The following is a 27567-nucleotide window of genomic DNA, read 5'->3' as shown; positions in this document are numbered from 1 at the left end:
AACTGATCATACAAGCTGAGAACGTTGGTGAATGACCGCCATTGTTGCTAGTTTTTGGATCTCCTCACGTGACCTTGAAACTTGTGATGCACCAAGCCAGAATTCTGCTCCATGGCTGCTACGTATGGAAGATCTGAAAGAGAAGTAGTTTTACTATGTACAGATCAAAGCCTCCTCAAGTCCTGTAATAACCTAATTAAAAGTAATGTCTATGCCCTTGGTGCTCATCCCTGACATTTACTATTAATCCAGTTGCAAGCACCTTTCATTCAAATGGGTATCGAACACGTGTTGCATTTCATTGTGCCAGAAATGTTCACACAGCTGCCTCTAGGGTAGAAGACAGAATGTTCTTTCCCCTCCGAGCTGTTTGGAAACTTAACCAAGTATCAAAATTCACAGAATTATTATTACAGAAAAATTTTGATATTGACATTAGTGTTCTAACCTACCAGAGTAGAGAATATAATTAATTTTGAAATGGAATCTGCACGATCTTGTCATTTTTAATCATAATTTTAAATGTCTTTTGTCCATGTCCTGCAAATTGAATATTTGGCAAAACAGCTCTCATAGCTGTTCATTACACATTGATTCTCTGGCAGCCTTGTTCATGCTTGCCTGCTTCTGAGATGCTGTCGGGGTCTCGCTTTCACCTGCAGTTGTGCTCATAAATTCACATGCCCCTGGCAGAATTTGTCTTAAGATGTGTACCATTTGTGAAGAGTGATTAGACAAAACACATTTCTTTTATTTTTAATGTGTTTCAAATTAAACCATTTTGCATCGCAAAGTAGCACAATCTTTAAACAAACCATAGCAATAATGAAAATTTAAAAATGGCTCCTTTTCAAAAGTTACTCTTCTAAAATAAAATATTAGATACAAAATACAAGTTTTATCTGCATATAAAGGGAATATGAAGGAAAAAGCCTTAGATGTCTAAGCAAGCATACCAGTTCTCCTCTCTCTATATGTATGATGAACTTATTCAAAAAAGAAAGCGCTGCTTTAATATACCCATCATTGGCATAAACAAATGCACTTATCTTAATTAAAGTGAGATCCCCTGACTGTGGTCAGCATTTCGGGGTGTAAAGAACCCTTGCTTCAGGGCAAATGAGATCGTCAAGTGAACATCGCTTCAGGCCGGTCACACTGAGTTCAAAAGTTTGAATACCCTTAGTGCTTAAAATCATGTATTGCTCCCTTTTTGCATCAGTGACAGCTTGCAGGCTTTTCTGCTAGTTGTGGTAAGGCTACCCATTCTGTAAATTCTTTGGTTGTCTAGCAGGTTCATAGACAAAATCGCGCGAGACAACGGCACGCCGACAACTGAGCGCAAGGTTGATAGCGCGCCGAAGAAAAGCACTATTTTAAAGGGTTCCGACGGGGGGTGTTGGTGGGGAACCCCCCTATTTTACTTAACAGACATCGCGCTGGCGTTGTGGGGGGTTTGGGGGGTTGTAACCTCCCTCATTATACTTGAAACCAAACTTTTTTTCCTCTTTTTTAGGGAAAAAGTTTAGTTTAGTTACAACCCCCCACAACGCCAGCGCAATGTCTGTTAAGTAAAGTGGGGGGGTTCCCCCCCACCCCCTGTCGGAGCCCTTTAAAATAGTGCTTTTCTTCGGCGCACCGTCAACCTTGCACTCAGTTGTCGGCGCGCCGTTGTCTCGCGCGATTTAGTCTCGTCACCGTCTAGCATAAACTGCAGGTTTGCGTTCTCTCTCTCCAAAGTGGCTCAATGATGTTGACGTCAGGAGACGGATGGCCGCCCCGGACTCTTCACTTCTTTCTGTTGTAGCCACTGAAGGGTCAACTTGGGCCTTATTTTTTTTTTTTGGATCGTTATCATGTTGAAAAGTAAAGTGCACCCCATGTGCAGCTTCCTGGCTGATGAATGAAAATTCTTCAATATTTTCTGATAAGGTGCTGCATTCATCCTGCCATCAATTTTGATTAAATTCCCTGTGCCACTGTAATTCACTCCCCACCCCCCTCCAAAAACTGCAGAGATCACCTTTCATGCTTCACAGTAAAGATGGTTTGCTTCTCTTCATAGGCCTTGTTGACTCCTCTCCAAGAATAACATTTATGGTTATGACCGTAAAATTCAATTTTGGTTTCATCACTCAAATTATTTTGTTTAAAAGTTTTTTGAGGCTTCTCAAGGTGCTGTTTGGTGTATTGTAAGCAGGTTATTTTGTGGTGGTGGTGCAACAATGACTTTCTTCTGGCAACGCTACCATGCAGCCCATTTTTGTTCACTAATTAATATATTTCTGCAAAATGCAAGCAGCACCAAAGGGTTCCACGAGACAAATGAAATAGAAAAACAACAAAATTTATGGAATGGGATCAGATGTACCAGATAGTGAAAAAACGTCAACGTTTGGTTCAGATTGTGGAAGGAGAGTTGTTCAACCAAGCTAAAAGTCATATTGCTAGTATTCTTCCAGCCAGCAAAGATTGCGGTGGGGTGGGGGTCGGGAGTGTCAGTAGGAGAGATTGGGCATCTCTTCTACCGGCGAAGATTGTGGGGGGGGGGGGGGTTGCAGAGAGTGTGCCGGGCAGGAGAGACTGGGCATCCCTCCTGCCGTGATCATTGTGGGTGGTGGGGGAGAATGGTTCCATGATTCTCTAACCGTTGCTTATGACAGACACCGGTTAGAGAATTGTGGTTTAGGCGAAGGACTGGTCCCTCCCACGCCTAAAAGGTCTTGATTTGGGTGTTAGAGGCTTGGCCAATTTTTTGTTGTTTTGTTTTGTTTGGGGTTTGTGTTGGTTTTTTGTTTTTTTTTTAGAATAGGGCTTAAAGGTAGATGTAGTGATGGTCTGGATGATTAAACTCCTGAACGTACAGGTAGGCCATTCTCAGAAAAAAAAACCAACCGACCACATTTTGGATGTTTTTTCGAGAATGGACATTTTCCTGCTGCCAAAAGGGGACTTAGACATTTTTTTTATTATGCCCCTCTATGTGTCTATTAAATGTTAGAAGTGTTCCTTGATGTCATCAACGTTGGATGAATCTATTGCAGTAATAGAAAGATGCTTAAGCAGCTGGGCACATGATGGTAGGACATTGCAGATGGTAGGAGTCTGATCAACAGACAAGCTTCTTGTTTCCACATCAAAGCAGACAAGACCCAAATGGTGACATTTAACAGTAGTTCATTTAAAACCTGCATCTTACGCCTAAACCCAAACCCTAATTTCAGATTAGTTTTGTGCCAAAACAGAAATTGGTTGGCTTCTAGTTCTGCAATTTTCTTATTGGTGAATGGTAGAAAGGTCTTCAAACCCCTTGAGACTATAATTAAGCTTTAAAAGTAAAATAAGGGGCACTTTTACTGAGCTATGTTAAGTACTAACACATCCCTAATGCAGTAAAAAAATGGCCTAATGTGGGAATCACTAAAGTGTTGCACATTAGTTTTGTCATCTGCATGAGCTAAGCAGATGGCGACTATTTGGGGGGGATTTATTTGGGAGAGAATGGGTCTTCCCCCTCCCCCTGCCCCAAGAGAAAATTGGCAGGAGGGATGTGCGGGAGGGCTTTTTTTTAATGGGGCTCATTGTGCGAGTGTAACACACACACATCTGTGCCATTAAAAAAAAAAAAGAAGCCCTACCAGCAGTGACAGGAGCTGCTTCCCCTGTCACTTCTGTTAGGGCTCTGCGTATGTGTTAATTGCTCACTGAGCAATTGATCTGTTGGGTTTGTGGTCAAATCATTTGCATGGAAACGTGGTAGCGCATCGATCACTGTTACATAATTGGCCAAAAGCGATCCAATCGGTATTACCGACTGACTTTAGTGCATCTAGCCCTTAGTATGCTACTTTCAAAGTTGCATCAGCAGTGTCCTGTGGTAGGTGAGATCCAAAGACACTATTGCCTAGATTCACGAAGCCTACCTTTTCCGGGCGATCCATGTCCGATCCATTTACGAGGCTTCTCGGGCGATCGATTCAGCAAACCTCCTCATGCAAATTAATGCACTTGGAGGCACGCCCACACAGTCACAGGACGGATCGCTGCAGAGTGATCGGGACGCGTGCGTGGACCATCTTATTTTCCTGTAGATAGTCCGCGCATGCGTTGGCTCTCAGTACAAGCGGGGGAGGGAGAGGGGGGATCGAAGAGGCTATGAGCTATCTTTACAAATCATGGTGAAAATATTTGCCAACATACCTGCTCCAACATATGCTGATCTTCCAATCGCCTCTGACCCTGGAAAAGACGTGGAGATCAGCCGGGGCTGGTGGCGAGAAGTGCAGCCCTGCTTTTAACCCGCGGGTTACAAACACAGACTCTCAACGGGGCATGGTGGAATAGGGCAGAGAGGCAAGGGGGAGAAGAGAGCAGGGAAGCATGGTGGAAGAGAGGAGAGTGGCAGAGAGCTGGGCGCTTTTTGGATAGTTGCAGGGCTGGGATTTCAGGCAGAGAGCAGACAGTCGGAAAGGCGGTAAGCGAATGGTCCCCAGCAGTCGCTTCTTTTGATCAGCCAGCCCAGTCGGTGTTCCTGAAGTTTTATTTTGTGAATTGCTTCCTTCCTATATTTGCACGCAATTCCTCCGCATTTGCATGCGCAGATCAGATCGGGAGTAAGGTTAGTGAATGGGAGCGGGATCGCAAACTGATCGGTACACGATTGGTTTGCTTTGTGAATCTAGGCCTATGACTGAATAAGTTGTGATTAATCTGGATAAATTGAAGGTGGTTTCAAGTTTTTAAAAAACTTTCCATCTTGAGTAAGAATAGTATAAGCAATGGGCAATAAGAGGCAAGATTTGTTTTATATATCTTGTTACACAGTGACATAGTAAATGACAGCAGATAAAGACCCTTGTCCATCCAGTCTGCTCAACAAGGTTGCCAGAGCCATGCTTGCCACTCTCTGGAGACCTCAGCCATCCATACTGAAACATGTATGCTTTTAAAAATGATTATTGCTAATGGTCAAAAGGCAGGCAAAGTAATGACAATTGTACGAAAAGGGTTTTGACAAGCCCCACAAAAGTATTGAGTCTGTGCATCACACACCTTGGCCAAGCAGCTTTAATAGCAGGAAAGACTGGAATTTGACAACAGACCTATTGCTGCAACTTACAAAAGAACCAAAACATCTTGCATGCTGCTGAGCAAGACCGGGGACGCAGGCAGCCAAAAAGGCAAACCAACAATTTAGTGTGGGTGGTCTGACTACATTTTCCATTAGCTTGATTTTACTGCATATGTAAAAATAGATGATAATTAAAGGATTTGAGGGCATGTGTTCAAAAATATCCTTTTGAGTGAAACATCCTTCCAGGTGTTATCAAGCCATTGGCTAAGAAAGATTAAGCGGGTGGCAGAAAGTGCTGCAGGAGTACACTCTCTCACCCTGCAGACTACCAGTCTTGCCTCAGATCTTCAAAACTTGTCCTCCTTGCTGTGGTTTCCACTTTAGCATCCTAATTTTCAGATTACCCTGAGCATGGGGACGAAGCCTGTTTGTAGAGGCCCTACCTACTCGTTTATCGGGGAGGGAGGGGGGGAGGCTGGCTCAGAAGTTCATTGAAGGTAATGGCCTCAGTACTGAGAGGTCCAGGGATGGCATCTTCCCAAAAATGTTGCTGCCAGTTGGCAGACAGCTCTATAATCATTGCTAAATTTTAATGGCAGAGCTGCCAAGTCAACCAAATTCATAAGGGAGATTCTAGAGGCCAGTTCTGGATTTCTGACAGCTATACAAATGCATTTATGAGATCCAGAGTTTATTTTATTTTTAATCTTTTTATTAGGAATAGAGCAATAACCAAACAAAACAACTGGTCAACATAATGCCATTGTAAATTACAGTTCAAAGGTATAATGGCACAGAAGAGCATATAAATACAACGACAAAGGCAAAGAAATTCCCCTAGTCAAGTTCCTAAATCAGAAAAGGCAGGAGATAAGAATCAAGAGTGGCTACTAAAACCCATGATGTGAAAGATACAATGCTCTGTACAAGTTTTGTTTATCTCCCCCCAGGACCCCGCCTCACTACTGAAAAGTGTCCCACCAGTCCAGATAGGCTCGATGTCTATGAGCCCACCGTGTCCGTTCCCACTCCCACGAGGCCACCTGTGCCAGAAAATTCCACCAATGCTGGAACGTATGGCGAAGAGGGCCCACCCAAGAACTTTGGGGCATGGACTGGCTAAAATTTTTCCATTGGAGCTCAGTAACTTTGCAGCTGTGAATAAAATGAAACATTGAGGAAACATGCCGAAGCTTTCTCAACTCTTTCCCAGCATCACAATCCCTGAATTGAATAGGAAATTCTTCCAGCCGGGATCGGGGAAGGAGGAACATTCTAATTGCCTCCATTTTGCATCACATAAATTCTCTCTCTTCGGTCATTTTTTTTTTTTTTTTAACTGCAAGTGTGAATGAAATTGGTAACGGATGTATTCTAAGGAAGCGTTTAAACATTTAATTTTTGAAATTTTATGAGCCGTTAAACCTAGCTACATTAGCTGTGAATGGGCAGTTTTGAAACAGGCCTTTTTTAATTGGAGGCTGCTGGCTGGAGTTTCAGAAGTTCATAAGGAAAATAGTAGCATCCACCTTGCATAACTCTTATGTTCTCTCAGGATATTTTTCTAGTCCTTCAATGTCCCTGAAAACAATTGACAAGTGTAATACAGGCTGAAGCTCATAGCCTGGGATTCCATGAACATCCTAGGTTCAGTGTTGATGGCTGTCAGGATGGTGTCCTAAGTACAGACATTAATGAGTCCAGTGCAGAAAACTCGCCTTGCTTGTGGTCTCCGTGGGAAGGAAATATTACAAAAAAATCTGCCCTGGGAGGAGGATTGAAAACAGTCCATTTTGGTGACTGAATGGATCTTGAAGTTCTCTTTTGGATTTCATATCCACCAATGCAGCACCCAAAGGTTTAGGGTGCATTTCATATTTCAGATAAGCCAAGAACAACATCCTTTTTGAGTGAAAACCAAATATTGCATTAACAGACTGACTTCCAGAGAGAGAGCTAGAAGTTTTCCTCAGTACCAGGTGGTGACAGATGGTCATAAGCAAAGAAGGGGATAAGCCACATTCTTGCCTGAGTAGAATCGCATGCGGCATGCGTTTCCTGTCACAAAGCAGGCAGACTTAAGCCTACATCCCCTACAACTGGGAGAATGGAACTCAGGGGTGTCTGAGAGATTGATGTTGTGCTGCATAGCTATTGAGGCAGTGTCTCACTTTTTTAGCTCTGGCACACTAAATGGAGCAAATGTTTTTCACAGCACATTATAATCCATAATAATAAAACCTTTAGTGCGCATGCACATTTCAAATTCCGTGCCTCCATGTCGTGCCTCCACATGCGCAGGATCCTATAAAAGTGGATGCGCGCAGTGGTTGGATCTACAGCCTCAGCACCCTGGGGTTGTGGGTTCAAACCCCGCGCTGCTCCTTGTGACCTTGGGCAAGTCACTTAATCCTCCTTAGCCCCAGGTACGTTAGATAGATTGTGAGCCCACCAGGACAGATAGGGAAAATGCTTGAGTACCTGATTGTAAAAACCGCTTAGATAACCTTGATAGGCGGTATATAAAATCCTAATAAACTTGAAACTTGAATAAGATTGGCTTTAGGATTACTTCTCTATATTTTTTTCCCTCTAGACCACCCAGCCTATCAATGGCCATGAAGATAGCATCTCACAGATGTGTGGTGGTCTTGGTGGCCCCAAATTGGCCCAGATGACTGTGGTATGAAGTTCTCAGGAGGTTGGTGGTAATAGAGCCATTCGATTAATCCAAAAGAAGAGCCTGCTATGGCACAGGCTGCTCTGTATTCACTGCCTGGCTTTTGAAAGGGCAGGTCTGAGAGGATTTTTAGCTACAGTAATAAACACCTATGTAAAGTAAGGATGGCCTCCAATTCACTCATATAATGAGTGTGTGGAGGATTTTGAAACATGATACTGGGAATAGGACTTTCCTCTGGGGAAAACCAGGTGAAGCATATCCTGATCATTTTGGAAGAGATGCTGAAGAAAAGTCTCTTAGCTCCCACAGTGTGTAATATGCAGTGCTCTCATAGGAGGCCAAGATCCCAAGTTATTGATGGCACACAAGGATGTAATAAAGTTCTTGGAAGAGGGGCCTACATATGAGCCCACCGGTGCATGTTAATGTGGTTCTCAGGGCTTTGGTACAGAAAACCCTTTGAAATGCTCTTGCAGGCTTCCCTAACTCAGCAAGTAGGATATTTGAACTCTGAGCCTTAACCTATGATCTCTAGAGAGGATCTTCCTATGTATCTTTTTTTTTTTTTTTAACCAAAAGCAGAGCTTCCATTTCATGTTAACAAGGCCATTGTGACCTTTATTCACCCCTGGGTGACAGGAAGGATAGTCCCGGCATTATCTTGATATGGGGAAAGATTTAAAATAAGTATGTGAAAGCAACTGGCTTTGTCCTATTTGAGAGGTCTTGAAAAACAGCGTCTAAAGCATCCATAGCCAGTGGATTAGAGAAAAGATGATCACTACTTATGTGTTCAGGGACGCCTCTGTGAAAGCAGTAATGGTCTTAGTAATGTGATCCCTATTCAAGTCCCAACCATCAACTAACCATAAGCAAAGCAATGGTATAAGGCAGATATCAAAACTTTGGACCTTCAGATGGTAACAATACCAGGTTAAATTATCAAACCCTCCTAATAAATGTCTTATAATAGATTAATACCCTCAAAAATCCTATAATCTATGGAAACTTACAATCCAAGTAAATAAGTTGAATAATGTAAACATCAAGGAAAACAGTTTCCACACGGCGTCATAAGATTTTTGAGAACAATACCAGGTTTACATTTGACTTTTCACTTTTCTCTTATCAGGTATAACCACTTAATCATTGGTCCACCAGGTACTACTCATTCATAAATTTTTCAAATGTTCAATATAGTCATACAAAATTCTCATTCACTTATCTTATTCATAGTGTTGAAGATCAGATTCTGTCCATAACTGCTTCAGTATTCAACACTGCTCCAAAGTGTTATATCATATACCTTCCAACATAATGCTATGTTTCGCCGAGGGGGGGCTGTATCGAGGAAGCTCCTTATTTTCAGTCAACTCGCTCTTGTTACGCTGTATAGCACCAAACCACACTTGCAAAACTTTTACAGCACAGACTGGGTAACGAAACAATTGGACAAGGGAGAGTCTCTAGATATCGTGTATTTGGACTTCAGTAAGGCTTTTGACAGTGTCCCACACCGTAGGTTATTGAATAAGATGAAAACGATGGGACTAGGAGAAACATTGACGGCATGGATTAAAGACTGGCTCAGTGGTAGACTTCAGAGGGTGGTGGTAAATGGTACCCCCTCAGAAACATCGGAAGTGACCAGTGGAGTGCCGCAGGGCTCGGTCTTGGGTCTGATACTGTTTAATCTCTTTGTACGAGACCTGCCTCAGGGACTTTGAGGTAAAATTACACTATTCGCCGATGACGCTAAGCTATGCAACGTGGTTGACAGCGCAATCGTGCCTGACACTATGAGGCAAAACCTACTTTTACTGGAACAATGGTCTAATACTTGGCAACTGAGTTTTAATGCCCAAAAGTGTAAGGTTATGCACCTTGGTAGCAGTAACCCCAGCAGAACATACACCCTAAATGGTGAAACCTTAACAAGAACTGTTGCGGGACCTGGGTGTAATCATTAGCGAAGATATGAAGTCTTCCACTGAAGTGGAGAAAGCTTCAGCCAAGGCTAGACAAATGCTGGGTTGCATCCGAAGAAGTTTTGTCAGCTGAAAGCCTGAAGTCATAATGCCGTTGTACAGGTCCATGGTGAGATCTCATCTGGAGTACTGTGTTCAGTTTTGGAGGCCATATTATCAAAAGGATGTGAAGAGAATGGAATTGGTTCAGCGAATGGCCACTAGGTTGGTCTCGGGACTCAAGGATCTCCCATATGAAGAATGTCTAAACAGGCTGCAGTTATATTCTCTCGAAGAACGCAGAGAGAGGGGAGACATGATAGAGACGTTCAAATATCTTACAGGAAGATATCCTTTTTCTTACGGGTCCTACGGCAACAAGAGGGCATCCGCTTAAACTCAAGGGTGGGAGATTTCATGGTGACATCAGGAAGTACTTCTTCACCGAAAGGGTGGTTGACCATTGGAATGGCCTTCCATGACAGGTAGTTGAAGCCGGCAACGTGCTCGACTTCAAGAAACGATGGGATAAACATGTGGGTTCACTTCGGGGAATTGCTTAGAGGGAGTGTTCTTTTAAGGGGAGGGTTCTTTTGAGTGGGCAGACGTGTGGGCCGATGGCCCTTTTCTGCCATCATACTCTAAACCATGTAAAACCTATGGAGCTATTAGAAGATATTTCTATATTCCCTGGGAAAGAGGCAAACAGAGACCATCAAGCATATAATCCAAAGGTCATTACTGTGAAAATCATCACGAGGTTGGAAAAAGCCTCAGATCCCCTCCTCCACCGAAACAATTGTTAAGATTGTAAGTAATGGGAGGCTAACCGGAGTAAACTTAATCACTGGCATAAAAAACCTCCTCATGTAATATTTCACTAAGAAAGAGCCTTGTGCAATGCAATGAAGTCCTCAATTTGCCAACAATACACTGGGAAACTAAATATCTATCAGCAACTGCTGCTTAAATAATCTCAATGGAGCAATGCTCGTTGTGATAGAAAAGAATGCACCACACATCAACGATGGCCAGCATTTCGCTTCTAATAAGCTGCCTCAGGATGTACAGGTGATTAATCTTTTATTAGAGCTCCAGGTTTAGAAACATGGTGGCTCCTCGATTCTTTGCATTGCATTGCATAGGCAGAGCTGGGGTTTGAACCGGCTCCATCCTGGGACCCTGGGGACTATAGGGAGGGCACTCTGACTGCTGAGCCATGATGCTGTATAGCATGCCACACCTAAGTGGAATTCAAGTCAATTTGTCGTGAAGAAACCTGAAAGTGCTTCAAGTTTGCTCCCATCATTATGGATTGCATCTGTGGGCCAAGTAGCATGCAGGCTGTGGAGCAGTAGTTCTAGGGAATATAAGGGATATGCCCCATCCTACATAAAAGTACTTTTGATACATCTTGCTAGTCTGGATTAGTCTGGCATGGATGAAGAGGAAAGTATGGTTAGATCTTACCTGATGACGATCTTTCCTTGATATTTCAGGATTCCACCCTAGCAATCTATCCTGTGTTATTATATGTTTGGTCTATAATAGAGAAGGCTAGAAGGTTTGGTCTACTTCTACCTGTTGGAAGGAAGGTAAACCCCACTTTTCTTGCAGGACTTGAGAAGCAATAAATATCGGGTATGATATAACTATTTTGAGCAAAATCTGAAATATAGGTTCTGGATGCTTTATTTTAGTTTGTCATGGTATTTTTGTGTTAAACTATGAATATATGTGACCTTCTCTGACTTTAGTCATGTTTGGCCAGAGACGGTCACATATAAGAAAAATGGAGGTATGAGATGATCTGAACAGCAGTTAATATTAATCTCAGTATGCTGAAGGAATTGTAAAGGCCAGTTTCTCGGATCTTCCTTGGGCAGGTCTGGACTTGTGTGCTTCTTAAGGAATGAAAATGTGAAAGACATCTATGCAATAAAGCGTTCATTTAGTATCCTATGTGCTGACCATTTTGTGTTTGGATGGTGATTTGAAACCCTGCTGAGGTGCTTGATGTCAGTAATCGGTAACTTTTGGAAACTAATTATCCAAAAAAAACAATCTTTTTTTTTACACATCTACTGGTAACATAGTAAATGACAGCAGATAAAGACCCAAGTGGTCCATCCAGTTTGCCCAACCATACATGCTCCATAAATTAATTTAGTTTAAATGATCCTTTCTCTTAGATATTTCTGGGCCAGAAACCCAGAGCCCTGCCCAGTAGTGTGCTTAGGTTCCATCTACTGGAGTCTCCATCAAAGCTCACTCCAGCCCATCTTAACCATCCCAGCCATCGAAACCCTCCCCAGCCCATCCTCAACTGAATGTTCATATACAGGACACAGTGCCGATGTTGATGCGGGCAGCAACCTCGTGCCGAGGAAATAAAAAAAAAAAATACGGGTGAAGACAAGGAGTGGAGGGGGAGGCAGAGAGGAGGAGGGGTACCGTGCCCTTAGGAAGACGGTGCCTGGGGCAGACCATCCCTCGCCCTTCCCCCTTTACTATGCCACAGGGTGCATAAGCTGAGGGCAGAAAGGCAGATGCAGAAATTAATTGTGTGTTTCCACCCATGGTAGCCACAAGCAGACAGGATCCTTAGCATTGTTCATTTATATTCCCCCCCCCCCACACACACACACACTTTTTTACAAAATCATAGCATGGTTTTTAGCGCTGGCTGTGGCGGTAACAGCTCTGACGCTCATAGAATTCCTATGAGCGTCGAAAATGTGGCTGGCACTCAAAACCACGCTACGGTTTTGTAAAAGAGGGTGAGGGGGGGAGGTTTCTGCATCTTTCTAAGCCGAAGCTGCATATGTGTGTGTCTGGGAGGGAATGCATGGATGGGAGAACATCGCAGGGGAGGAGACATAGGCATCCTGGGACTGTCTGCCAAGCCTCTTCCCTGAAGAAGCCCTTTCTGGAAACGTCAGTCGCTCCTCCTAAACTTACTTGCTCCACTTCATCACTGACGCTGAAACCGTGGATTGAAGACAAAGTTTTATTTTATTTTTCTTTCCAGCTTATGATTTATCTTTAATCTTATCTATTGTTTTGCCTTTTGTCTTTGTTTAGTTCTATTTCTATCATTTAAATTTCTCCAGAATTCTACTGTTCAACGGCTCCCCCTTCTGCTTCTATTCCTTTCTCTCCTCTCTTCTACCTTCCAAAGTATTTAGATCAATGCTGTCTTGTTAAAATGTTTATTTTATTTTTATTTTTCCTCTAACTCTACTTTTCACTTCTCTATTACCCTCCAGGTACTTTAGTTAGATTGTGAGCCTTCGGGACAGTAAGGGAATTTTTCAAGTACCTTTCTTATTTCTAATCTTAATGTATATTTTCTGTAAACCGCTTAGAACCTAACGGATGTAGCAGTATATAAGAAATAAATTACATTACATATGTCAAAGCTGCATTTTCTTAGAGCAGCAGAATGAATCAGCTGCTGAAGTGAGTCTTTTTACAGCTCTGTGCTAAATACTCTATTGTGAAACAATTATCAATTCATTAGGTTTGTGAAAATGAGCTGCTAAAAATATGAAGTCAAGAAAATAAGTCAGCTGGGTGGTCACAAAGGATTGTCAGCTGCACTAGCTGAGAGATCCAGAATTCATGTACAGTGAGCAGGAGTGTTGTGTCTCCAGATGTTAAGTTGAGGGAAGGTGAGACTTTTTCAGTCCCAGGCTTATGGCAGCTCTTTGACATAGAGGGAGAAAACAAGTCTATTTTATTTATTTATGTAGGCATTTATATAGAAACATACATAGAAACATAGAAATTAACGGCAGATAAGGGCCACGGCCCATCCAGTCTGCCCACCCTACTGACCCTCCCCTGCCTTTACTTTGCGAATAGATCCCACGTGTCTATCCCATTTGGCCTTAAAATCAGGCACGCTGCTGGCCTCAATCACCTGAAGTGGAAGACTATTCCAGCGATCAACCACCCTTTCGGTGAAAAAGAATTTCCTGGTGTCACCACGCAGTTTCCCACCTCTGATTTTCCACGGATGTCCTCTTGTTGCCGTGGGACCCTTGAAAAGAAGATATCCTCCTCTGCATCGATGTGGCCCATGAGATACTTGAACGTCTCGATCATGTCTCCCCTCTCTCTGCGCTCCTTGAGCGAGTATATAGCTATAATTTATCTAACCGTTCTTCGTACAGGAGATCCTTCAGTCCCGAGACCATCCGGGTGGCCATTTTCTGGACCGACTCCAGCCTCAGTACATCCTTACGGTAATGCGGCCTCCAGAATTGCACACAGTATTCCAGATGGGGTCTCACCATGGATCTATACAAGGCTATCTAAGCAGTTTACAATCGGGTACTCAAGCATTTTCCCTATCTCCCAGTGGGCTCACAATTTATCTAATGTACCTGGGGTAATGGAGGATAGAAAGTAGCTTCTGATTTTATTATAGGCTATTAAACACTAGCCAGACCGCCCTTTTGAAAAAAAATAAATTTACAATCAAATTTTAATAGCAAAAATAACACAAATAAAGTGAAAATCCAATAATATGAATAGATCACTCATTCACATGGACAGTGCAAGGAAGAAAATAATGCTTATGCACAGACCAGACGGTCCTCGAGATCCACTGGCAGGCCAGGTTTTCAGGATATCCACAATGAACATGCATGAGAGAGATTTGCATACCAAGAAGGCAGTGCAGGCAAATCTCTCTCATGCATATTTATTGTGGATATCCTGAAAACCTGGCCTGCCAGTAGATCTCGAGGACCGGACTTGAGCAGCCCTGGTGTATACTGTATGTACTTGAATTGCAAGACATTGCTTGTATATCAAGTTAAAATTTAATCAAATGTTTTGCTTGTCTTGCAAAACACTTGCAAACCAAGTTACTTGCAATCCAAGGTTTTACTGTACTTGGCTCACTTCTACTACATTTTGATTTTTTAGAGTGACGCAGTGGTTAAAGTTACAACCTCAGCACCCTAAGGTTGTGGGTTCAAACCCATGCTGCTCCTTGTGACCCTGAGCAAGTTACTTAATCCCCCCCCCTCCATTGCTCCAAGTACATTAGATAGATTGTGAACCCACTGGGACAGATGGGGAAAAATGCTTGAGTACCTGAATAAATTCATGTAAACCGTTCTGAGCACCCCTGGGATAACGGTATAGAAAACTGAATAAATAAACAGTGTGAAAAGTTTCAGCCTCTGATAACCAGAGCTGATATTGTGACATCATAATGCCTAAGAGCCAACCTCTTCAGTGATGTCACAATTGCTTCATTATTCTATACTTGGCTCACTTCTACATTTTGATTTCTAGAGTGGTACAGTAGTTAAAGCTACAGCCTCAGCACCCTGAGGTTGTGGGTTCAAACCCACGCTACTCCTTGTGACCCTGGGCAAATCACTTAATCCCTACATTGCCCCAGGTACATTAGATAGATTGTGAGCCCGCCAAGATAGACAGAGAAAAATGCTTGAGTACCTGAATAAATTCATGTCAACCGTTCTGAGCACCCATGGGAGAACGGTATAGAAAACTGAATGAATTAATAGGATTTCTGATGCATCTCTTACTGTTTTCTTCCCCTGTCTACTCATATTATACTTCCTTATCCATGGTCTCTTCTATCCTGCCCATGTTTGCTCAGCTTGAATGATTTCTCTTTCATCTTGTCATCAGTACTCGCTCTGAGATTATTTAGCACTGTTCTGGGCTATGGAGTGTAACCATGCTCGCCATGGGAAAGTATTATTGGAATGAAGTGAAAATACTGTTGCCATTAATCTTGGTCCATTTGACTGCACAACTTAAAAAAAATCAAGTAACAAAAGTAATACTGTATATAAAGTGGTACTTTTTTTATTGGACTAATTTTAATACATTTCTTGCATAGCTTTTCTGGAGATCAAGAGCTCCTGATGGGTGTTCACTTACTGAATTTCTAGTTAGCAGGTGACAGCAAAGGAGGACGGCATCTGTAGATTCTGCAAAATTTGTAAAGATTGGATAGATCATACGGGACTTTCTGTTTGTTTTTTAAAAAACAAGACAAAACCCAAAACCTGTTTTTCGGTCAAGACTCTCAGTTTACTCAGCGATGCCTACCATTCTTTTGTGCATGCCTCTGACTTTGCTATAGAGAGTTAGTTTTGCTGACTATTGAATTACTCTACTAATGTTTCTCCCAATCATGCCATCTAGGCCAGCGAGTGATAATATGATTCTTGTGTTTTGGCAGGAGCACTCACAGTGGGCCTTGTACGACAGTGTCAAACCATCCATGGACGTGACAGGACCTGTATTCCACCCCGGCTCCCGCCAGAGTGGGTCACCACACTATTTTTCATCATTATGGGAATCATTTCATTGACTGTTACATGTGGTTTGCTGGTGGCTTCCCACTGGCGAAGGGAAGCCACAAAGTATGCCCGCTGGATAGCATTCACTGGAAGTAAGTGACCATGCACCGTTCAAAGAACAGTAGTTAATGCGTTGTTCCAAGTATGTGTGGTCAGTCTCAGGCTATTCCCTATAACAGCAGAAAGCCTCTTCCAAAAGAAACTCAAAGTACAGTAGTCAATAGAGAGCTCACTAAATATAATGCAAATACTGGACACAAGGGCGCACAGGCTTTGTCAGTTTCCTAAAGATAAGTTCAGCATAATTTTAATATATGAAAGGTTTAGTATATATATTTTAGAATGGACTTCTGATGCAGGGACATATGCTATATAATGTATATACTTGAATATAAGCCAACCCGAATATAAGCCAAGGTAACCCTTTACCCAAACAAAAAGAAAAGAAAAAGGGTTCACTTGAATATAAGCTGGGGGGAAGGGGTTAATAATCAAGTGTCCTGCTCTGCACCCTGTCCCCTCTCCCTCCCTCTTGATGCCTTGCAGGCCTCCACCAGGCCTGCCTGTCAGACCTGATAGGCCAGCGGTGGACTAGGACAGGAGGGATCCCTCCCGCCTCCTGTCTCGGCCGACTCTAAAAACTTTTACTTCCCTCCCGCCTCCCCCGCATATCTTTTGAATTCCCTGGTGGTCTCGCGGTAGGCCAGGTCAGGAGGAATCCCTCCTGTCCTGGCTGACTGTGACAATTTTTACCTCCCTCCCGTGTCCCCCCATGTACTTCTTCAATTCTCTGGTGGTCCAGTGGTGAACTGAGCAGGAGCAATCTTCCCGGAACTCGCAAGAACTCAACTGCAGTCATTCAGCTAGCAGGTCTTCACCGAGCACGAACACGAGAAGATCGTTCCTGCTAGATTCACCACTGAACCACCAGATAATTGGAAGGTACTTGGGGGGTGGCAGGAGGGAGGTAAAAATTGTCACAGTCGGCAGGGACAGGAGGCAGAAGGGATCCTTCCTGTCCTGGCCCACTGTTGGACCACCATATCTTACAGCAGGCCTGGCAGAGGCCTCCAACATGTCCAGGGGGGTGGGGGGCGCTGATCTGAATATAAGCATTTTTGGGCCCTTTTTTCACCCCAAAATCTTGGCTTATATTCAAGTATATACAGTAGTTAATTTCCTTTTCCCCTGGATTTATTTGTTTAGGGGTGGTGATATGCTATTGGATGTGAATGATAGCCAAATTAATGAAATGATGCAGACAATAACTTTTCTTTTTGGACCCTCAGATGGCATACACCAGACTAGATCCAATCACCAACTTATTGGGTCAAAGTCACATAGTCATCAGTCCATCCAATATTCATCATCACATTTCTAATCTAATCTTCCATTTGTGAGTCGCAACATACCTATACAGGCTCAAGGCGACAGATCAAAGAGGGAGGGGAGAAGAAGGAGGGGAAGAGGACATGAAGAGATAAGAGGAGGGACTTAGACGTAGGGGATGCTATACAGAAACTGAGATAGTTAGTTGTCAAAAAGGTGAGTCTTCAGGTTTTTTCTGAATCTAGTGTAGTTTGTCTCTTTTCTGATAGCTTCTGGTATTCCAAATGATAAACTCAAATCTAGCTGGACCTATTGGAATCGTGCTGATCGTTTTTCAAGGATGGAACACTTCCAACTTTCCTCTCTGTTAGCTGTTACTTCCAAACCGCTTGCTTAGTAGCTGACAATCCAAACTGGTTTCCGACATAACTTTATGTTTTCCCCCGAGGAGGCTGCATCCTTCTAAACTAAAGCAGATATTCTTAGACAGAACAGATTAACTTACTATCTGCATTGTCCAAACTTCCATATATGTAATTGTACATTTAAACATGTAAATACACATCTTCATACTCACACCAGCTATAACTCGCTACCGTTAAAATGTGTCCAGTGTCTGACATCATCTTTAAACTATTCGGAACCAATCAGAAGATAGTCAATTCACTCTTCCTAAACGAGATATTCATTTCAGTTCTTCATTCAGCCCACAAGGGGACACAGTTTGTAATCAAAGATCCATCATTGCTCCGTATAATGTAAGATTTTATCATAATTACCACCCTCCTCTTACCCTTGTTGAACAAAATCTATTATCCTCATCACATATCTAAAAATAGAATGCTGATGCCAATGTTGCACTAATGGGGATGAAGAATTATGAGTATTAATGCAAGATTTATGTTAATTCAGCTGCACTTTCATAGATTGCTAGTCTATCCAATATAAACTTTATCACAGGGACATATAATGGCATAAATCACAAAGGTCAAATTACAATCAGTATCAATTTTCAATGTAATGACAAGGTCTCTACCTGGGACTTTCTATCTGGTCCACCTTGGTGGTTTGAATTAACTTTATTTTTTGATTGGCTCCGGGATAGTTTAAAGATGATGTCTGTTGCCAGAGCCATTTTGACTGGTGTGAGCATGAAGACGTGTGTTTAAATGAAGAAGTAAGATTACATATGTGGATTTCAAAATACAGTTTAGGAAAAATGCTAGCTACAAACACATGAGAACATTCCAAAATGTTCCAAAATTTGAGGCTGACCAAAACCAGCAGTTTTGATTCCATTCAAAACCGAATCTTCAGCCGAAATTCACTGCTCAGTTTGAACTGAAACCAAAACCATAGGTCTTCTCTGGGCCTACCTTCTAGGTCTAGTGGCCTCTTCAGAGCAGGAGCATCCTGAGTTGCTCCTATCCCCACTGGCTTTGTTGTAAAAATGACAGAAGCGACCTCACAAGACTGCAACAGGAGGTTGCAGCTGCCATTTTGAGAATGGAAATGGCAGGAGCAACTGGGGATTGCTTTTGCCCACACCAGTTCTAATAAATAAAAACTCAAATTAATTTTTGAGGTGGTGTTAGACACCACAGAGGTTAGCACAATTGCCCCCTGAAATCACTGGAGACAAACAAGTAGCTAGTTAGGAGAATATGCAGAATATAGCGTGGGAATTTTTTTAAATAACTATCATGGAATATTCAAATAACATTCTCTGCAAACCTGTGTTATGGCCTATCCTATGGGGGTATTGTTTGGGAAGCTGGATAGATATGGAACTCTGGGCAGAGGAGGGAAAGCTTTGTTCATAAATGTTTGTGTGTTAGGGCTTTTAGAGGCTCAAGACAGGCTTTTCCCTTGAATTGACGGAAAAAAGATTATGATTTGGGATGTATGCGTTCAACTTTGTCCCCAAGGGCCTGAGTATGGTCCTCAAAGAACTTAAGCTTTGATCAGGATGATCCCTATCTTTCCCACATTTGGGGGTGGAGGAGGGATTGGGAAAGCTGATATGGGATTCAGAAATTGCAATTCTGTAGGTGCTTTAGGCCGCCTAATGCTGGAAGTGGTGTTACGTGGCCTAGAGTGCCTACAGAGGCATAATTCACATAAGAACATAAATGCCTTCACCGAATCAGACCCTTGGTCCATCTAGTCCGGTGACCCGCACACGCGGAGGCTTAACTAGGTGCTTCCTGATGAAGACCTAGGTGTTCCCAGATGAGTCCTTGTTTACCTGTATCCCTCAATGTGATTTGCAAGGAGGTGTGCATCCAACTTGCCCTTGAATCCCATAATGGAGGTCTCTGCCACAGATAGGCACCAGAAGCGTAGGCCTGGAAAATCCTTGCCTTCATTTCCAACGTCTATCTTTCCTGGAGGCACGATTCTGTATACGGTGCCACTGCATGATTGACATGCATTCAGCGGCCGCCGATATCAACACCATATAGAGAATCTGGGCCAAAGTTCTTAATGAGAGGAAAATAGGTATGGAGGGGAAGAGTTTTCATCTTCTCCATATATTGGATCAGGTGCATCTGATCTGGGATAAAATGATGTTCTTCAGGTGATCTCCAAGGAGGAGAATGTATATATATTTTTAAAACAAATTATCAAACATAGAAAGTGTAATTTTTCCTATTTGAACCCAATGTGCATAAGCATTTCTTTTCCAAAAGTATGAGTTTAAGCAAGCACTGTGTTAGGACATCAAAGACCCCCCTTTTTCTTTGGACATAGTCATCAGTTTAAGTCTGATTTTTGGTTGTTTGTCACTTCTTGGTTGATTTAGACCTCTAGACAATAAAGTATAAGGTGCACAGTAGTAATGGCAGGATGCTATTCCCTGCAGTTTTTCATTATGTTGACTAATATCTTTCTGTTCTTTTGCAGTGATCCTTTTCTGTATGGCAGCCCTAATATTCCCTATAGGATTTTATATTAACGAAGTTGGAGGTCAACCATATAAATTGCCCAATAATACTGTTGTGGGCTCATCATATGTACTCTTTGTCTTATCCATTTTCTTCACTATAGTGGGACTTTTGTTTGCCGGCAAAGTTTGTTTACCGGGCTGAATATTTGAACTGCAAATCCATTGTTTTTGGCTTTTTTTTGGGGGGGAGGATAATAGAAAGAAATAAGACAGAATGAGTTGCATTCTCAGGAGGATGCTAAGAAGGGATTACTAAAAGCCGAATGTTTGGACTTGTTCTCACTATGCACTTTGGACAAAAGGGAGAGCCTTTTCCAGAACCAAATACAAACAGCATTGACTGAACTCCTGAGCACACTCATGCAGTCAGGTCTGCACTGTGATAGGAACCGATGAAGAATTGCTTTACACAGAGAAGCATATCTACTCTGTTAGTTACTGTTAGCTAGTTTTCTTTTTTTTTAATGTCTAACAATTAATTTTGAAATGTCAGAGTATTTATGAACATTGTGGTACATGCGTAAGGTTGCAAGGCAAGTCCAGGTGGGGCTGGCCTCACTGTTTAAAAAACGGACAATTTATGTATTCAAGAGTCCTTTAGCACCAAAATGGACCGATCAGTCGTTATGGCACCAGGAAGCCAACAGATCAAAACCTGTTCTCGAACATGTAAAAATGTAATAACAAAAGTATTGTGTCCACTCTTCTGCTTTCTGTATAGGAAAAAGCAAAAATAGTGTGTTGGGGAAGGGTAAATAGGGTGGTCTCTTCCTTATATTTATATTTATATAAATATATATATATATATATATTTTTTTTTTTTTTTGCTAATGTAGTATACTATGTACATATGAACAATTCCTGGAAGAGAAAGCCGAATGCTTTGTTAGCAAAACACTGTGGTGTGTAAAATTTAAAACTCGGCCGAAAAAAAAAAGCCATTTCTCTGAAGGCAGTATAGGTGAAAGTCTTCAAGTATACCTCATTCTTTGTAAAAAGAAACCTTTGGAAAGGGGGGGTTGATGTGTTAGTCTGGAGTGACAAAATTACAGAGGCACGTGACACCTTGTGGCTCAGTAAATTGGTTAGTCTATAACTGGTTCCCAATTCTGTCCTGGAGGGTTTTCAGGATAGCCCTAATGAATATGCATGAGAGAGATCTGCGTATAATGGAGGTGCCAGGCATGCAAATCTGCTCCAGGCATATTCATTAGGGCTATCCTGAAAAACCTGACTGGCCTGATGGTACTCCAGGACAGGGTTGGGAACAACTTGTCTCTAAGATGTCACTTGTTTCTGATTCTCAGTCTCTGTAGTGATCCTTTATTTTAACTAGGTACCAGTTTAATCTCATACCTTTCTAGGTGCAATTTAAGTTAAGCTAAAAATTCTTTCTAAGATAATTTATTTGTATATGAGGTTTGAAAACAAGGTCAGATCTTTACCTTTTATTGATCAGCCCCAGGTTTTGGGGCCCTGACACTATTTAAATTATTAGCAACTGTTGTGTAGAAATGTCTTTTTCTACTTGGTTTGTCTGTTACATTAACAAGTAATGTGTTTTTTTATACCTGTTCAATTCTAAGCACAGCTACTTAGCCAAGAAACAAATTCCACTAGTGAACAATGAAACACTACAGTTAACACAACCACATGCACATGACTCCATTGTGTAATAAAGCATTACATTTTGAACTAATTTATTATTGGTTGGCTGTAAGCATTCTTACATTTTTGTGTCCCCTCCCCCTTTTTTTTTTCTTTTTAAATTAAACATGGCTATCAGTGTTGGCCAGTGTGTCATGTGTACTTTAAGCTTGGGAACAATTCTACAGCCGATTTGGACAAACTTTTATATATTAAACTGCAATATGGCAGCTAAAAGCCATAATGAATAATTTTGTTGGTATATTATATATAAAATCTGCATGATAAGTCTTGTTTCCACTTTTTAAGTAGAACAAACCTGTTAAAAGGGTGGATGTCTGCAGTGGAAGCTTGTGTGTGTGTTTGCCCAGAAAGAAAATGCCTGTTAACTTCCAAATTTGCAGATAACTCTTCTGCTGCTGTTACTTGTCTAATTCAGGAGCCTCTTTACTAAGCTGAGTTAGACGCTAATAGGCACATAGAAACATGATGGCAGATAAAGGCCAAATGGCCCATCCAGTCTGCCCATCCGCAGTAACCATTACCTCTCCTCTCTCTAAGAAATCCCAAGTGCCTATCAGACGCTCTCTTGAATTCAGACACAATCTCTATCTCTACCACCTCTTCCGGGAGACTGTTCCATGTATCTACCACCCTTTCCTTGGATTATTCCTGAGCCTATCATTTCTTAACTTCATCTTATGTCCTCTCATTTCAGAGCTTCCTTTCAAATGAAAGAGACTTGACTCATGCGCATTTATACCATGTAGGTATTTAAATGTCTCTCTACAAAAATAATAATAATAACAGTATATAAATCAATCCAATCAAAAAAAATGTTATTAGCCAAGTGGTGGAAATGCTCACTGAAAAACCATTTCAGTGGAGAAAAGGCCTCAACTTTATTTCATATGCAGATGGCAACTCAATGAGTTTTTTAGCCGTTCTTATTATGCATCATGGGCAAAAAAAAAACTCCACTATTCCTCAAAAATGTAATCTTTCAAAACGGGAACATATCCCACCACTGTGCACAGGGAACAGGTAAAAGAACCTAAGAAAAAGTTACACTTCACAGCTGTTAACAGAACCAGGATTGCGATCCAACGTAGCGATCTTCCTGCAATAACATATTCGGCACTGGAGTAAAGATAAAGAACTGATGTTAACAGCTGTGAAGATAAGTGTAACTTTTTCTTAGGTTCTTTTACCTGTTCCCTGTGCACAGTGGTGGGATATGTTCCTGTTTTGAAAGATTACATTTAAAAATAATAAATAAATCAAGGAGTGTTTTTGTGGGCACCCTGTATATCATGGAAGTGATTTAAGTTTTCTTGTTAAAGCTTTGCAAGTTGCTTCATCTTAAGCAATTTTAGAGTGTTTGCTTACATATCATTCTTTATATTTTAACTTCATTAAGAGGGGAATTCATTTACCAGAAGTTATGCATGTCAGTAACAAAAATCTCATGCACGAATACAGGATGTCCAGGGCGGTACTTGGAGAGACCTCCCAGGAAAGAGACTTGGGAGTTCTGATTGACAAGTCGATGAAGCTGTCTGCACAATGTGCTGCAGCGGCAAAAAGGGCGAACAGAATGCTAGGAATGATAAAGAAGGGGATCACAAACAGATTGGAGAGGGTTATCATGCCGCTGTACCGGGCCATGGTGCACCCTCACCTGGAGTACTGCTTCCAGCACTGGTCGCCGTGCATGAAGAAGGACATGGTACTACTCAAAAGGGTCCAGAAAAGAGCGACTAAAATGGTTAATGGGCTGGAGGAGTTGCCGTACAGTAAGAGATTGGAGAAACTGGGCCTCTTCTCCCTTGAAAAGAGGAGACATGATCGAAACATTCAAAATACTGAAGGGAATAGACTTATTAGATAAAGACAGACTGTTCACACTCTCCAAGGTAGAGAGAATGAGAGGGCACTCTCTAAAGTTGAATGGGGATAGATTCCGTACAAAAGTAAGGAAGTTCTTCACCCAGAGAGTGGTGGAGAGCTGGAACGCTCTTCCGGAGTCTGTTGTAGGAAAACACCCTCCAGGGTTTCAAGACTAAGCTGGACAAGTTCCTGCTAAACTGGGACGTACGCAGGTGAGGCTGGACTCATTTTAGAGCACTGGTCTTTGACCTGGGGGCCGCCGCGTGAGCGGACTGCCGGGCAGGATGGACCACTGGTCTGACCCAGCAGCGGTGGCAATTTTTATGTTTTTATGCTTTGTGAGCACAAGGTCTCATTGCATAAATTGGAACCATGTGCTAACATAGCACAACTTGTGGTAATATAACCCATCTTAACAGTACCACACATTAACGGCCTCTTTTACAAACCACGCTAGTGGCTGCCACGCAGCAACAGCCCTGAAGACCTTTAAATCTCTATGGGCTTCGGGGCCGTTAGCATGGCTTTGTAAAAGAGGCCATAAGTTTTATTTTTGGTTGCAATTTTCAGTTTAAAAAAATACAGTAATGAACAAAATTCTTCACTTGCCTTTGTGTTGAGCAAATTTTATTTTTATGGTTTTAAATCATTTTTATTGAACTCAGCAGAAATAGCAAATACCACCCAACATCAATAATCAACAAGTTTCACATGAGCTCAAACAGTTTTGTGATAGAGAAGAAACATGCAAATTAATTTTTTTAAAAAACAACATTGTTTACAGAAGGAACTAGAAATGTTTGGATTAATTTTTAAAGTCAAGCTTTAAATATTATTGGTTTGATCTAACTCAATCATCAAAATAAAGGATAACTGTCAAACTTCAATTTACATTCACTCTTTATACACTGTGATTGTGTTGTAAAATGGAAATAAAACACAATTTTATTTGTTTTTTTTTTTTGTTTCTGAGTGGATGTGTGTGTATTATGGAGATATGGGCCATTTGGCTCTTCCCCAGTTAAGGCCTGTTTTACAAAGCCGCACAGCAACAGCCCCGAAGCCCTTTAAATCTCTATGGCCTTCGGCGCCGTTACCGCGCCGCAGCTTTGTAAAACAGGCCCTTAGGGCTCCTTTTACTAAGGTGCGCTAGCGTTTTTAGCCCATGCTTTAGATTAACGCGTGCAAATCCCTCACTAAATGAAAAATACTAACAAGCTCTATGGAGGCGTTAGCGTCTAGCGCATGCGGCATTGTAGCATGTGCTAAACGTGTGCTAAAACTGCTAGCGCACCTTAGTAAAAGGAGCCCTTAGTGTTTCTAGATAATGCTTAGCACTTTGATTTTTACATGTACTGACTCCGATGTTCAAGAAAAGCCTTATGATAAAGTCTTCTCCCCAGTGGGTCCTTTTAAGAGTGTGAATCTTGGCATCAAACACAATGTTAAGAAATATATCAATTTGATATGTTTACAAATCTGAAGTTAAAAAAAAATATATATATAGAATTTTCTTATGAATAGTGGTTTTGGTTTATGCTCACCCTAAATGAATACCACTGGTCCAGATTTGTGGAGAATATACTGTATAGTGTGGCAAGAAACTCTGGAAAGTGTCAAATGTGATTCAGTATTCTTTAACCTATAGCACCACCCTGTTATTGTGATATCATCTGTACCCTGGTCTCCTTGGGCAAGATGCACTAAACACAGTGGCTAAGACCGTGCATGTTGTTGTTGGCCGATTTTTGGGGGCTGATTGTAGAACAGCGATTGATGTTCCAACAAGTTTCCATGCAAATGATTTGCGTGGAGGTTCTCCATCATCCCTGTCGGACCAGTCACTCTGAGAGTGACTAGATATATGTGCAGAGCTTGTTTGGACCCAACCTGGAACCAGAATGGAGGCAAAAGGGATGCCCACTTGCTCCTGCCACTGCGGAAACCCACCCCTACACCAGCCAAAATCTGCAAGAGGGATGTTCACTCCCTCCTGCCACCAGATGCCCTCTGTCTCCCCCCCCCCCCCCGAACTCTCCACACCCCTGAACCTCCTCTGTACCTGGAAATTAGGTGATAGCAAGAGGGATGCCCAGTCTCTCCTGCTCCTTGGCCCCACCACTCCAAAATGATGGGCCTTCCCATTCCCTCCATGGGGAGGAGCCTAAGGCCCTGATTGGCTCAGATATCTCAGGATGCACTAGGAAGTGGAAGGTCTGCCATTTTTAAGTAGCAAGCCCAAGGAGCAGGAAGGACTGGGCATCTCTCCTGCTGTCACCTAATTTCCAGGTTTGGGGGTGGGTAGGAGGACATTCCCTCCTGATGATTTGGGGGTTTTTTTGTTTTGAAAGGGAGCAGGGGAGGAGAGGTGTCGGTTTGGGTTGCCGGGAGGGGTTGCAGGGGGTTTTGCGGCAGCAGGAGCGAGTAGGGCATTCCTACTGATGATTTTGGCTGGCATGGGGGGGGGGGGGAGGAGTATCGTAGTGGTATCCCTCCTGTCTCCATTCTGGTTCAGGGGGGTAGTTGTTGTGGAAGGCCATCTGATAGGTCTAGACCTGTCGGGTTTTCCAGGTCGGTCGTACTGACCCAATTCTGGCATGCAAGGTTAGAGCATGGATCAGATGCCTGGTTTTAGTATTAATTTGCATGTCAGAATCAGAGTTTGCTGAGTTACATGTAGCTATTTTTTAAGCTAAAGTACATTTTAGGTAACTTTTTATGTTTGTCAATAATCTTCACAGATGCAAACCTTTATGGATGTTGCAAATTTACAGAAAGTGGGTATATGGTGCTTGCAATGAGATGTATTCCTTTTTGATTCTCTACTGCTGGAAAAAGTGTGGGACTATGGAAACTAAAGCCTAGGGGTATTGTGGTGTGCTCTGGAGTCCTCTGCTGGGAGGAGCATCAAATGCAGCTTCAAGGGATGTTCTTTTAAAACAATATGGGAAATGTCCACTGCATTTCCTGTGTTTCATGTCATTTTCTGAAAATGACAGTAAAAACAAACAAAAACCATAATTTGGGGGATTTTCATCTACTGTTAATGGTGCTCAGTCTTCCAAAATAGAGCATAAACGTGTAAAGGTTTGTGCATATGTGACATTGCTGCTATAATGGAAAAAAAAATTACTATAAAGAGTTCTTCACAGGTGAAAACTACAGCGAAACCTACAGACGAGCACACTATTGAAAATATTCAATTATATCCCAAAATGTATCTATTTATAATATTTTGAAAGTGTGAATGAAGTATCAAGAGGTAAGGACAGGCTTTTGCTTCCATACGACTTATTTAGCCCTATGCTGCACAGCGCACACCTTTGTGGGCCTATGATCGTGTGCCTCACTGTCAAACTTCCCCTCACAAGCCTCTCCTCCAGAGCCCATGCTTCAACATACTACCAGCTAAAATAGTCAAAGTTCGCGAGCCCGGAAACGAGCTGAACCATGAGCACCACAGGGCCATAAGAGGTCCAAATTAAATGGCGAGGCTGCCTATTTATTTTACTGGGGGGGGGGGGGGTTCGCTGAGTTTTCTACAAAGTTTTGGAAAGCCGTTGCGAGCAACGTGCTTTTTGTCGGCTGTCTTTTTATTTTTTTGCTGCTAAAAGGCAACGTGCCGCAATGGTTCAGTCCGTTGCTACTGGATACGGAGCAACAGATCGCGG

General features: G+C 42.2%; 1 protein-coding gene across 1 annotated transcript in view; it reads left to right on the top strand.

Annotated features, from left to right (window-relative positions):
- Positions 1-22058, top strand: part of MOSMO (modulator of smoothened) — a 41214-nt gene extending 19156 nt beyond the window's left edge. Inside the window, exons 2-3 of the mRNA XM_033963060.1 lie at positions 15960-16172; positions 20317-22058. Of these exons, the coding sequence (XP_033818951.1) occupies positions 15960-16172; positions 20317-20501 (398 nt within the window). The 3' untranslated portion in view covers positions 20502-22058. The remainder of the gene's footprint in view (positions 1-15959; positions 16173-20316) is intronic.
- The last annotated feature ends 5509 nt before the right edge of the window (positions 22059-27567 follow it).

Source organism: Geotrypetes seraphini, chromosome 11, assembly GCF_902459505.1.
Source record: "Geotrypetes seraphini chromosome 11, aGeoSer1.1, whole genome shotgun sequence".
In the NCBI taxonomy this organism is placed as follows: Eukaryota; Metazoa; Chordata; class Amphibia; order Gymnophiona; family Dermophiidae; genus Geotrypetes; species Geotrypetes seraphini.
This window is presented reverse-complemented; position numbering and strand designations above follow the sequence as displayed.